The following is a 14,300-nucleotide window of genomic DNA, read 5'->3' on the forward strand; positions in this document are numbered from 1 at the left end:
AACTACAGTGGAAAGTAAAGAGGGACAAAAGTTAGAAAATTACAATCACCTGAAAGCACATCTAAGCTAAAAGCAAACTACCTAGCTTGTAAAAATTAAGTACCCAGAGCTGAAGAATGTAAATTTTCTTTTACTTAAAAAGGCCACCTTTATGGCCTTGTCTCCAACTTATATAATCATGGTTTCGGAGCCCCTGCCTCATGCAGTTCACAGCCAAGTCATGTTACAGATAACCTCATACAAATTTAACAGTTTCTAACCTTAATTAAACACTTAAATGCAGTATCACTAACATCCCTTCAACATGTTATGAATTTGCTTTTCCTGCATGTACCATACTAGTATTACTCTGGAACTAACCTCCTTCTCATGCCAAATTCTTAGTATTTTATGTACTGTTATCTTTCTGACAGCTGCTTGTATTATTCTGGTTCTCTCTGATCACAGTTGGCTTCATTCTTCTTAACTACTGACATTTCAATTAAAACTGTAAGAAGCAAATCACATTTGACTGATGTTTTTCAATGTATTCCCTCATCCTAGATCCCTGAAATGTCTCCTAATGTGCATTTTCAAAGTAATGTTTCTAAACTAAAAGTGTATCTAAACCACAAATACCATAATAAGATACTGAGACTTCAATGTATATTTAATATTCATCAATAAATATTTTGGGAAAATTATTATATGGTTTTGTAACTCTTCAGAAACTGAATCTAAAAATATAGTTTCTAGACCTCATTTAGGTACCCATTAAAAAGATTTTTCTGAGCATTTTATTATTTCAAAAATGCAACTGCAAAAGACTTCAAATTGACAAGATCTTAAACTGTCCTCAGAATAGACCAGGGAGATGTTGTTCATACAATGGAACTATTTTGACTGTGAAATTAAACTTAAAAGTTTGGACATTTAAAAAAGATACTGCTAACTGAATTTTACTGACTTAACAACACACCCAAGTGAAGAATCAGGGGGAAAAAAACCACCACTAATAACACTGAATGATATTCAGCCATCTTGGCTTATTACACAAGTATCTTCAAGGCAAACAGGAAAGAAGAATGTAATTCTCTATAGTTTCCAACACAATATTTAAAGAAAATAGGGAAAATACACTTCATTTACATTTCATTTTCCAGGAAAAAAAAGAGGGGTTAAAGTTTTTATTACTGTTGGGCTTAGGGTTTTGTTTGTTTTGGTTTTGGGTTGTTTTGTGGTTCAGGTTTTTTTTTTAATTCTCAACTCTTCATTACTTACTGAGGACACAACTGTACAAATCTGCACTCTAAAGAATATGTTTATCAACATCATAAGCACATTTTATGTGCTTTATTCACACCTTACGGGTTTGTGAGGATCCTGACATGCACAGCTCTTTTTAAGAAACTTGAATTCAAAGGCAAAGGGCTTCATTTATCTATTAGTTAGGACATAACCAGTTTTCTAATGCATCCTGTTCCTTACCTTCCATGGCTATGGAAAACATTTAAATAAGGGGCTTTGCACCCACACAGGTCTGCAAAGACCTCACAGGCAGAGAAGGAACAAACAAGTCTTTGTTTCTGGAAGAGGGGGATTTGAGGGAGGAGGAGGGGCAGACAAGCTAAAAACCATGGGCAACTTAAGACAATAAAGATCTTGCTGTCCTAGAATATGGCTTAGCTTCACTATCTGCAGAATACAGCCAATCGGAATACCTGCAATATTCTGTTGAGAACAGAGAATTAGCGGTCTTCAAATGTTACACAGTAAAAATTCTATTGGCCAAACTCAACAGCAAAATGCCCATTCTGTACTTCAGCAGATAATATTTGACAGTTACTGAAACAAGTTTAGACTCCTGTCTACATCCTGGGGGGGGGGGGGAGGGCACAGAGGGGAACCAAAACCAAATCAAAAGCAGGAAACAATTACCAGCCATCAGAGTTGGAGAGAAAAGGCCAGCAGATTGTTAACAACTCAAAACATAAAAGGCTAATTCTCTCCCAAGATCTTATGCCAATTAAAATCACACATCCCATGGCACAGTTAGTTTTCAGTAACACAGCACCTCAGCACCTTTCTCCTATGCAGAATTTCCGAAGACTGTTGTAGAGCACCCATAATGATTAACAGACACAGCTGAATGTTTGATGAGTTTTCTTTTGTATTTATCATTTCATCCTTCAAAACTAAACCTAATCTTAATCTGCAAATTTAAAGACATTAGTTATTCAAACAACAACAAAGCTCAGGGTTTGAGCATACTATAACTTACTGTTCTTAATAATAAGAATCAGTGTTTCCATTGAAGGAACTGAAAGAGAGCACTTGTCCCCTTCAACTTCATTTGGAAACCAGACAGCTTTTTTGTCCATCATTTTTTGGCTATGGTCAGGTTTATGAATGGTGCTAGTTTGCGGCACTGCAACAAAGGCAGAAAAATCCTCTTTGATTAAATTGAAAAGAGCCGTGAAGAAAAAAAAATTACCAGCAGGATTTGAAAGAATGAGTCTCGGAAGTAATAAAAACTTGTTCCAAGTGGCCTTTTTTAGAGAGACTTGGTACAACAATTTGTTGTTTAATCAGGATACAAGTCATGTTTCTGGACTGCACTCTTTATCATGCATTGCTATATTACTTTAAGGAAATTCCAGTTTCAGTTTCATAATGCTGCTGTTATAAAACCACCTAAAAATTATCACAATAAAATATTGTATTGTTTTCAGTCTACAGTTAATCTGAGAATTCTGGAGTTTACAGGAAGGGGGAATCCTGACTGATATTCTCCAGATCATTTTGCTGTCTTAAGTGTACAAACAAATCCTAGTGTATTAGGTAAAAATAAATATTCACACACTCCTGAGCTGGACTCCTAATTAAAGCAAGATATATCTAATGAAAATACCACCTATTACAGAAGCATGCCCGAACTACAGAAGTTATGAAATCCAGTGAAAAATACTCTAATTAAAAAAAAAAATAAAATCAACAGTTTGCTGTCAAAAACCCAAGCAAAAAGGTTTTCTGTATATAAGAAACAAATCATGTTTCAACATGACTGAATTCAAGGAAAAAAGCTGACGCTTCTTTGAATTTTAGATTATATATGATTAGATAGTATATAATTATTGTGTGTATATATATATTGAGATTACAGATAATGAATGATGTGTTCAAAACGATCCACCTTCCGTTTTTAATGTAATGGTATGCTCATTAACAGAGACGTGCAACTGCAGCAGTAGAAAGATATGGTGGAAAAAATGCCCCCCTATTAAGAGGGCAGTTTTCTTTCATGGTCACAGCTGTTCTAGCCCAGCACCGAAGGTATGCATTATCTTTACTAGCATAAAGACATCATTACCAACAAATCTCCTTTCTCAAACAGGATTAAATTATTCTGAAAACAAAACAAAACCCCAAACAAGTATAAACTTACATAAATGTACTGCCCTGACAAATCCCTAAAAAGTGAGGGTTTTTTTCCTTTTTTATTAGTATATAAATCTCCACAAAGTAGGTTAACTGCAACCTTACACAGTACTTGTGGACAGGTTTAACAATTTCTTCAGTGAACTATGTTCAGTGGAGATAGATACCTAAATATATCCTGCTTTTGAAGAAACAAGATTTCACTTTCTGCTGAACAACTAATAAACTTTTATTGTCACTACCACAACGGCAGCATCCCCTATTACAAAGAGATGCTTACCAGTGAAATTTCATCTGCCTCTGCAGATTCACAAGCAGCTCACTTTGACACAAGTCACTGGTTCACTGAAAACTGCTGCTGCTCCACCTGACCACATTCCCTGACACACACACCAATATAGAGAAACCTTTTCCCTATTCTAAGCAGTCTCCTGAAATTGCTCATCTGGAAGAGAGAGACAGGGAAGTGAAAAATCTAATACCACTATACCTTTCAGATGAGTCAAATCCACTATTTTTTTTAGAGAGCATGTAAACAAGAATATGCCATTGCATTTGCAGATCAAAACCATATTTGACTCATGCTCTGCTTTTGTGCAGAAATGGAAGGCAGATCTGGAACTTAAAAAACCTGGAATGCCACTGTGACCAGACATAGAAAAAAATGCTTCCAGTCTAGGGTTCTAGTTCTGTCTTGCCCACACATATGCCTCTGGCAAGGCTCCTACAAGCTAACTTTAAGATACACATATTAAAGTGCTAGACAGGTAAAGGATAAGAAAGCAACAGTATGGAATACTTCCATTTAATTTCTGATATTTGAAAATTAGCAGATGCTCTGGATCTTAAGCACATTTCAGATCTGGTGTGTGGTTTATTTTTTGGGTTTTATTAATGGAAATGATAAAAACATGTTTCGATGAAATCTACAGGCACATTTTACTTCAGTATTTCTGAACAAGCCCTTTTCATTGTTTCAAAGGTTCTTGCACTACAAAAAAGGAAGCAGAAAATTCTGATGTGCGTTCTCTATATTCCAATTCTTATCACTTTTATTCCTTTTCTTACTCATGTATATCAAGCAGCTACTGTACACAGAGCCTCTATGGCCCTTTGCATAATGATATTAAACACTGTCTTCCCTTGCCTTCCCCCTCATCCAGAATTCATACAGAACTTAAAAAAAACCCATTAAGATAATCTTTAAGTGGGAGTGATAAAAATAAAGTTGTGGCAATTATTTCAATCTGAGGTCACGTCTTTTGCTTTATTCCCCATATGGCAGCTCTGACACGTGAAAGAACAGAAGGAAAAGGACTGGGCATGTGTAGCACTGGTATGATCACTAGTAACAAGCCTATAAAACTGAAGTCTGGAATAAAATAACAAGAAAACTGAAACAGTATCTTGTTTTACTCCAATTGCTGCAGACAGACTTGTCTGACTTCTCTAATGGAGTACTACTGTTTAAACACAAGACTTACACCAACCGACTAGACATGCAGAAATAAACTGCCAGTTTCTGGTATTTTCCCACTTCATGACCCATCTTTGAATGTAAAAAGTTTCCTCAAAAGGCAAATTACTTTAGAGTTGCATTTCAAAAATAAGCCCTATCATCTGCAAACTTAAATAACAGTTTAAAATCACATTAATGGTATTTGATACAAAAACTAATTCTTGGAAACTTGTAGCAATAAAATTGAACGATTCCAAACTTCAACTGGTTCTAGGAAATTTAATTTTATAGAAAAAACAGATGTTCTACTTCACCAACTTCAGCCACTCAGAATGCACAGCTGACCTGCTTCCTACCCTCACGTTCTTTTACTATCAAGGTAACTTATTAACTTATTTGGAAGGCTTAAAAAGAAAAATCAGTAGGATCTGTGAAGTATGACCAATAAACAATAGTAGAAGGTAGTGAAAGCCAAACCAGTCCAAAACACAAACTCAACCTGACAGTCCAACTACCTTAAACAAATAACCTTCTAAATAAATAAATGTATAAATAAAAGTAATTTGAAGCCTCTTACTATGCAGCCTTTAAAGGCACTGAGAAGGTAGGACAGCATGTTTGTACCAGATGCTCCACTAAACAAGAATCCTGCTGACATAAGCCTAAGGACCCCCCTTCCATCCCCATTCCTTTGATCTCATTTCATCTTTTATGACTGACTGTGCTTGGCATGAGAAGACCCTTCTCTCATACTTAGCTCTTTTCTAGATTTTAAAGTTTGTGAATTCTCCTAATCTAAAACTGTTCTAAAGTCAAATACATGGCCTTGGACGATTAACATCTGAGCTACAAGACTTCACTGCTGCTTAAGTGGTATAACTGAAGACCTCAAGCCCACTTCAAAGATTTTAGTTGAGTCTTGGAACAAAGTCCTTATCTTCAACTTTGAGCACTAAGGTTTTAGATCCAGCCTACTCTACAGCAGGTATTCGGACTGGGACTCTTATCTGATAGGTCAGTCTTAAAAGCCTGCTCCAAGAAAGAATCCATATTAACTACATCCTTTTATTTCCTGTCTGAAAGCATGAATGCAATACCCAAATTCCCCTTACCAAGTCAGTAAGTAGGTGTGACCGCCTAAAACAATTTCTTCAAACTGATCCTTCTTCCTCTCTCTTTTCTAGCTATGTTAATGGAAAATTATCAGCACTAGTTCTTTGAAAAAAGAAAAAGGAGGGGAAAAAAAGAGGTATATGCACACCTACTGGAGAAAATAAAGATGAATGTAAAGCTTCCATCCAATGAGGAACATACAAAGACATAAGGGCTATCTCCCTGGAAGCCGGGAATTCAGAAGCATAAGGGCAAAGACTCTTCAAACCTTCTGAGTACTGGAGCAGAAGAGTATGTTTGCACATACCATTCAACAGCTTGATTGTTTTCAATGGTTCTTCAGATTCGTAAAAGTTGCATTATCAAGGAAGAAATGAATTTCTCCTACTGTTTCAATCAACATTAGTATCACTGTACTAATCAAAAGCTTCAACATGACAGAGATGAATTCACTTAGGATTGCTTCTGAAAGTGTTAGTAGTCAAAAAAATAGTGAAATCTAAGCTCATATATTCAAACACAGTGATAGAAAAGAGAATTATAATCCTCAGGAGGAAAAAACTCATCAACAGGGTTTTCAACCTATATTAAGCACAGAAAGGTAAACTTCTGAGTCATTCACATGCCATTTAGGGTCACAGCACATATTTGTTGAGGATCTCCACACGATAAATAAATGCAAGGCTCAGTAAACTCGCTCTGTCAAACAGATTTTTTTCTTCTTTACTGGAGTGACTTAAGGAGGTCACAAGTAAGAAAGGAAGATGAATAAAATTTTTTATTTTCTTGGCTCAAATGATAAAAATATAAACCACAATACAACACATACAACTTAAGATTTCAAGGAAAACTTCTTCAAGCTCAACAGCAGCTAGCAGCTTGTCTCTATTTGCCGTCACTCTAGATCAGAAGAGCCCACATGCTTTTTTTTCCCTTTCCTGCCCCTTTCAGTTAAACTTGAGCTCTTTGACTGAAAAGGTCTGGAACAGATTAAAAGTCCGACCACAAAATAAAGAGCTTTGGCGTGTACTCAAGCTTGTCTGGGATACACATACGCAGTGGGCCCAAAAAGGGAAGCTATGCAGCAAGAAACCCTCATGCAGTCTTTTGGACATTACTAACTTCTTTCAGTTTAAGTGCACAGCCCTAACATTTGATGGAGTTTCAGTAAGCACAAGACAAGTAGCTTTTGCCCTTAACAGTTAAACCATAGTATTTATGGGAGTACAAGATAGTTCTGAGAAACAAGATTCATCTCACTCACTACCTCTGTCAATTAAAGCCTTTTCCACATTCCTTTTTAATTCAAGCTCATCACTGGAAACTATAAAGTAATACAAAGAAGAGAAAAATACATACCCTGCAAGATTACTTAAGTAAATATAATTGACCTGCCTCTTTTAACTGCAAAAGGCAACACTGATTTTCAAGATGACTGCTTCCTTTTCAGCCTTATTCACATATTAAGTAATTGTGAAGTTGCAAATTATCCACACACTCCCCTTACAACACACAAACAGGTCTGCAACTCTGGCTGGTGTTAAAGCCAGCAGGGACATTTGCCAAAGCTGACAACCTTCAATACAAGCCCCACCTTTGGGCTCAAGTTGCACAGTGGTTCAACCTGTCTACAAGCTGGTGAGCAGTTTATAAACAAAGTGTGACAACCTGGTGTTCTCCAGAAGAGCAAACGGATGTTTAAAGTAAGCACAAGCCTACAGAACAAAAACGCTGAAATTTCTAACAGCCATTTCAGAAAAACAGAACAGTGACTGTGAGTTTTGCAGCTCTGTGTTTATATGGCATTCATGGAGTTAATGCCTCTCCCAAAAGGGGCCCACAGTTGTTGTTAGGTCAACCCCTGTAAAGCTTCAAAGGCTTTGTATCCCCTCAGCCTGACCTACTCAGTGATCTGCACACTGTTTTCATTTAGTTGCATCAAGTCCAAAACTAAAGCCTGGAAACCACAATGATCTCTTCATTTTTATTTTTATTTTTTTTTTATTTTTTACCCCTACTGTTTTTTCTATGGCTCTGGAAAAATAACTAAAATCCAAAGGAGCTGAAAATAGTAAGTTATTGGGAAAACAAATCAAGGGCAATTTAATACAACTAATAAAGCTTACATACACTAGTCATGGCTTTATATGAAAACTGAAGTTGTAATATCACCTTAAATGCATCAGAGCAACCACTTGGACAATCTAAGGAATTAGTTTAGAGTCTGTTAATATTATATGTATTGCTATTCATAATCATCAGTGCCAATGTTTTATTGAAACATCTGCAGCTCTGCACTTCATATAGATCAAAAAACATAAAAAAGAGATAATCAATTCTATTTCATTACATTTTACCTTGTGATCCCTAATTTATTATTTCTATTTCCAGTATTATATAGTCTTTACCCCATAAGAAGATTATTAAAGTAGTAGCAACAAACCCCACCATTTATCTCCATATTGTTTTAAAACAAAGTTTTGTCATCATCATCACTATGACAAGCTGGAATTATAAGCTGGTATGTGTTTCAAGCGTATTTAAACAGCTTAAATTATTATTTGATAATGCCGCCTTCTTGAAGACAGCACAAAGGAACGTAAGTATTTGTTTGGAAATTAAAAGATTCCTCCATGGTAAAGTTTTGCAATTTTATAAGAAAGAGTGAGCTTGGCTGAAACTGTCTCTAGATAGGTAATTTCTGAATGCCACCGATTTTGGGAACTGTATGGATCAGCAAAATACCAGCCCCTAGCATTAGAAACTTTGGTGACATATACTTCTAAAGGAATTATGCTAATCCATTTAGTATTTTTTAAATAATGATTTAAATAAGGTCTCTATAATTCAAATGAAAAATTGCACTATAAGAAGTTTTCAAAATATGCCTGAAATATTAAAGTTGAATGAACTGAAGCAAATCAGAAATTCTGAAGCGATATGAACTTTTACCAAAGCGTGGGTCAAGCCTTGGGTCTAGCCAAGATGTGGTCTTGTTCTTATGGTTTATGTAGTAAATTTCTCCATCCTGGGTCATAGCTTGTTCCCATCCATCGGGGAGTGGGCCTGCAATATAGAAGGAAGGAGTTGATGGCGAGCTCTTGTTTGCTCCAGCTGAAATTGATCTAAAAGAAATTCCAACATTTTACATATATAACAGTACATGAAACAGAAGAGTTCCAAGCTCATGTCTAACACCGCTGGGATAAGTGCAAAGACGTGGTGGGTGGGAAATCAAAGAACAGAAAACACTTCTATCACTTTGATTTAGGATTTGGAGTTTAATTTTATAACTTGTTTGCATCCTTTCATATGCTTTTGACACTCCCTGTTGCTACAGCATTACAGTGCAAAACCAGCAATAAGTCAAGCCTGCCAGAATGAAACCAGCGCAAGCACCAGAAAAAAAGAAAGCACAGAGAGATTCTGCCCCTCATGTGAAAGTTAATGTGATGATTAAGGCCCACCAACAGCAACAAGGTAACACTGATGAGGTCCTGAAATAATTCTCTGTATTTCACAAACAATTAAAGTGTCAAAACTAATTTTCCCTTTACCTCATACTCTTAACTTTCTGTGAAAGTGTCAGAGGCTTAAGCAAGCAGAACACAAACCTGAAGAACAGGAAGCAAACAAGCAAAGAGTACACCAGGAGCAAAGAGACACAGTGTTACGCCTCTACAAGCAGGAAGGCACAGGCAGGGAAGGCAACAATTAGGAAATGGTAAAAGGGAGGTAGGTGATGGTGTTCTGGAGTCCATTGAAAATGTCTGAATACAGAGTCTTGAGGCATGTTTCCCTTAAGTTCCAAAGAGCAGCTTTTAAGAAACCACCTTTCGTCGCTATACCATTCATAAGCCACTTATTCCTATCTCTATATGAATGTGCACCTCTATGTACATTGCTTAGACTGAAAACTCTTCTCAAAGTTACGTTCATCTCATTTCATCCTGTGCTATACAGATACATGTTTTTCAATTCTTATTCTCACATAGATAGGGACTTCTGAAAATATCTAAATTGGATCCAGGAAGATATTTAGATTTAAGTACAAACCTAAGATGATACAGCAAAAGATACACTACAAACGTTAAAAATGTAAAAGAAATTAGAACAAGACTTGCTGCAGAAAGCCATCATATTTCAACCTTAGATTCAGATATACACACAAAATGATGTGTATCTGATAAATGCCTGAATACCTACTGTATCCATGTTCAAATTACAATCTGTCATTTTGTCCTAAAGTCAAAGCTCCTGTTGAAGATCTCATTGTCTAAAGCTGGTAGGGGAAAGGGGAGGATAGACTTGTTTGCTTAATCTCAAAAGCTGTTCTTGGAGAAATGTCAAAAAGAGTAATCATTCACTGCATTCCAGTAATATCCCAAGGAGTAACCAGGCCAAGAACTTCGTTATGGTCTTTGAAGAACCCCTGAAAACTGCATTTCTAATTTAAACCCTATTTTGTCTCAGAAAACTATACCTTTCTCTAGCAGCCTCACTACTCCACCGCTAGATCTTTCATGTGAGGAAAACAAGTGATCTAACCATTGGACATTTCCTTCCCATACTTAACGCTCACAAGCTTTAAATGCCGTATAAAATTAACGAGAGTACTTCAGCTTTGATCAGTAGCTAGTGAAAAGAACAGGCAAGAAAGGGTGACAACACTGCAAAATATTCATAAATCCTGACATATTCATAGTATATCAGGACTCTGATGCAGAATTGAAAGCTCAAGTACAAAGAACCCTGTGTTTTGTTACCATACCCAAAGAGTTGCCACCTAAATCAGTAAGATGCTGTTGTACAAAACTGGGGCACAGGAGCACAGCACCGTGTCCCACATCATCCAAGTGTAGAAGCCAATGAAGAACCAAAAATGTTCCTTGACTGTTAAGCCAATATGCCAGCCATGAGGGCAGACCTTCTTGTTACCAGTCTTCTCAGAGGCCTTGTAAGCCACACATCCCTCGAAGATGAAACTCAGCAAGAAATTCTCTTTTGAACTGCAAAGCAAAAAAAACCCAGCTGGCTCTAGGAAAAACAAAACCAGCCTTGGGGTGTCAGTCCTGCTGAACACTGAGTAAAGTATATACTTGTCCAGCATGTTCCTTTGTAGTAAGAACAAAATGCCTTTGAAGCAGGATGCCAGGAACTGATCAGTCCACCTACCTGGTAGAACAATACCGCTTATGAGATTCAGTGAGCTGATGAGTACTAGCTTACTAGAGACAAACCTGGGCAAGGTTCTCTTCCTAAATAAAATGCACAGCTGTGGTCAGGACAGGAAAGGTCTGTCTGCTCACCTGGCTGTCCTAGTAGCAAATCTTCCTTGCTAAGTGCCATCAACAACTGCAGACAGAACTTTTCTCTCTAGAAACTTTTGGCATTAACTGCAATGTTGCTTTCTTCCTCAGCCAGTAAACTACCTCATACTTCTCTTGTCATCTTTACATGTTGAAATGGTAGTTCAAAAATGGATTAGTCCTGTTTTCTAGAATTTCTATTTGGTTTTGTGAGCAGTTGTGAAACCAGAATACTGTCAAGTCTGATTTTGTAACTGACCGACTGACTGACAAATGCTGTATTAGAGGCAAGTAATGGAGGAAAAATGGAAAACCATGGTGAAGAACAGCAGACACATTTACTCAGAGCATCAAGGAAAACGCCTGCGCAATTACATGCCCTTCCCCCCCCACAGGCTCAATAGGAACAAAATTCCCAGCATCATCTTACGTTTTTAAGTGTCTTAAGTTATATATGCTCTATGTTGCTGCTCTTCAGACCTTATCACCACTATTTCCATAGCTACAGTAGCTCATGTTCTACAAAAGCATCCATGCTGGGTTTAACCAAAAGTCTGCTTAGCCCAGGCATCCAGTCTGGGATAACAGACAGGTCTTGTTGCTGAATGCAGCTTGTTTAGTGACTGTCACACTGTATAAACTTTTACGTAGAGCACTGAATACACACAGACCCAAAAAGTGTAGTGGCTACTAACAGTTACTTGGACTCCAAGTATCTCAGGTGATATCTTGAGCCAGATTCTGTCTACTTACTAGGTGCCAAAGGATCTCTTTCAAGTATTTTCCAGTCTCCCCTTGAACCTTTGTAAATATTTAGAACCAACAATATCCTTGCAGCCTGATCTCCTACTAGTTCTGTTTGGTGCCTTGTAGGTCAGCTGCACACAATCACAACCATAAGCTTACAAATCTATGAAATTATTTGCACAGGGAGAGACAACGCTCCTAAGGAACTCTCAATTTACTATGGTACTTTTAAAGACAAGGTTATTAAAAAAAATTAGATTCCAATTTCCAAATATAAGCTATCCTTACAAAACTACTGATAAGGCACACCTCTGTAACAAAATATATAATGGCGTCACTTTTTCATATGCCATAAAACACAGAATCTTAAACATAAAGCAGAGCTCACTGCTGGCAGATAGAAAGCAACAGGAAGAGGAACAAAAGCAAAAATGTACTAGAGATTCCAGCTATGCTGGGATACAAAGTAAATCTTGCAAGCCCCAGAGTCTCTGATATTTATTTGTAAAATAAATGCAAATAAAGCTGTATTTTATCAAGAGGCTAATGCATATAAGGGCACCTGTATCTAGATATTAAATATTTATGGACAACCCAGAACTGGAACAGCTACATTCAACAGCAGGAATCACCTGCACCTAATGCAAACACTGATCTCTAAGAACCTTCCTAATCTTTGTGATTATAAAACTTTTTAAGATTATATCAAATTCTACAACATTTTCCTGAAGACCTTCATTCTGTCAAATCAGTTAAAACTTACAAAAAGACACTATCAAAAAGGGGCATTTTCTGCAGATGAAGAAAGAAATGAGCATTACTGTCACGCAGATACTTAGAAACTCCAGTTTCACAACAGATCATATGCAGTGTTGACTGTACACAAAGCAGAATTTGTAGTATGACTGGTTACATAGAGGAGAAACCAGCAACTGAAGCAAGCAAGAGTCTTAGAGAAGAGGTAGCATATATATTAAGTTACTGGCATGTTCCTCCCTACCAAGAAAAACCCTCAGGAGTTATGAATGAGTGTTCATTTTCCTACCAACCTTTAATATGGCACTACGGTCTTACCCTAAGAGGCAATGGAATTACACTAGGTCTACAAACCTTCACCAGGAAGCCAAATCCAGAGCTGCAGTATAAGCGTGAAGACAAAAGAGGACAAAGACAGGTCATTTGCTCCAAAGCTCATTACCTAATGTCTACACGCAAGCGGAAGAGGCTGAAGTAAGCCATGCTGTCAAGCATGATTCAAGAAGTAAAAGTACCTGAAGAATGGAAGTCTGTAAATACAATCACTATCCCATCTCTGTTATATCAACTCTAACTGTACAAGAAACATTATTTACTTACAAATTCATAATTTTACCTCAGTAAGAAATGTATAGGAGAGGCTCCTTAGAAGAACAACAAACTGTTATTATTATTTCACTATTTATTGTTTTTTCTTTTTTAAATCAAGATGGAACATAGTTTCGCCTGTAACACCTTTAAGGAAAAAATTGTTAGAAACACATACACAAAAAATCTTAACAGTCAAGACTAAATTTTACACATAAGTAGCACACTTAGAAGTAACAGGCTTCTTTTCCTTCCATTACTGATGTGAAGATGCAACCACATTTCACAGATTAGCCAACAAATGCCATCTGAAAGAGCACTGTTTCTCTGCGTACATAGTGCTTAAACCATTTTAGTTGATTTTATGAAGTTCAGCAAGACTGAGAGCAAAAAACAAAATTAAAACAAAATGAGGGGAAACCCTCCCCACCTCGTCACTTTTCACATATCAATGCCCTCCTGTAAAAGTTTTATGCTAACACTCATGAAACAGTTAATTCACAGAATCTTGATAGGATCAGATGAAGCTGGTTCAGATGCCTATTCATTTCCTTAAAGAAACATAACTTGCAGCAAGCTACTTGGATTCTCATATAGTCTTAAGCTGCCTCAAGAGGTGGGATTTCTTAAGAAAAACAACCTAAAAATCCCAACCTTATGCAAAATGACACCTTCCCTGTTTTTATTTTAAACACTCTTTTGACTTGCCTTCACCCATACCACACCTTCCAGTTTTCCTTTCTTACCATTTTCCCTCACCTCCACTTATACTAATTAACCAGAAAAGACAACAGGTTTACATTCAATATGCAGACAGCTGCTTTCCAGGTTCTGTTCTCTCTCGCTCTTCTGTTTGTTTTCCTGTTCTTAATTCTAGCGAATGCCTAGAATTGTAATTCTGGCTAAATGGC

At 36.9% G+C, this 14,300-nt stretch overlaps 1 protein-coding gene across 4 annotated transcripts in view; it reads right to left on the reverse strand.

Moving 5' to 3' along the window:
- YAP1 (Yes1 associated transcriptional regulator) overlaps positions 1–14,300 on the reverse strand; it is a gene marked incomplete at its 5' end in the record, with an annotated part of 82,464 nt that overhangs the window by 20,837 nt on the left and 47,327 nt on the right. For 3 of the 4 annotated variants that reach the window (XM_080613869.1, XM_080613868.1, XM_080613867.1), the window contains one exon: positions 8,942–9,055. The exons of the other annotated variant lie outside the window; for it this stretch is intronic. In XM_080613869.1, the coding sequence (XP_080469995.1) occupies positions 8,942–9,055 (114 nt within the window). The remainder of the gene's footprint in view (positions 1–8,941; positions 9,056–14,300) is intronic. 4 annotated transcript variants of the gene reach the window in all.

The sequence above is a fragment of the Psittacula echo genome (assembly GCF_963264785.1).
Source record: "Psittacula echo genome assembly, chromosome: 3".
In the NCBI taxonomy this organism is placed as follows: domain Eukaryota; kingdom Metazoa; phylum Chordata; class Aves; order Psittaciformes; family Psittacidae; genus Psittacula; species Psittacula echo.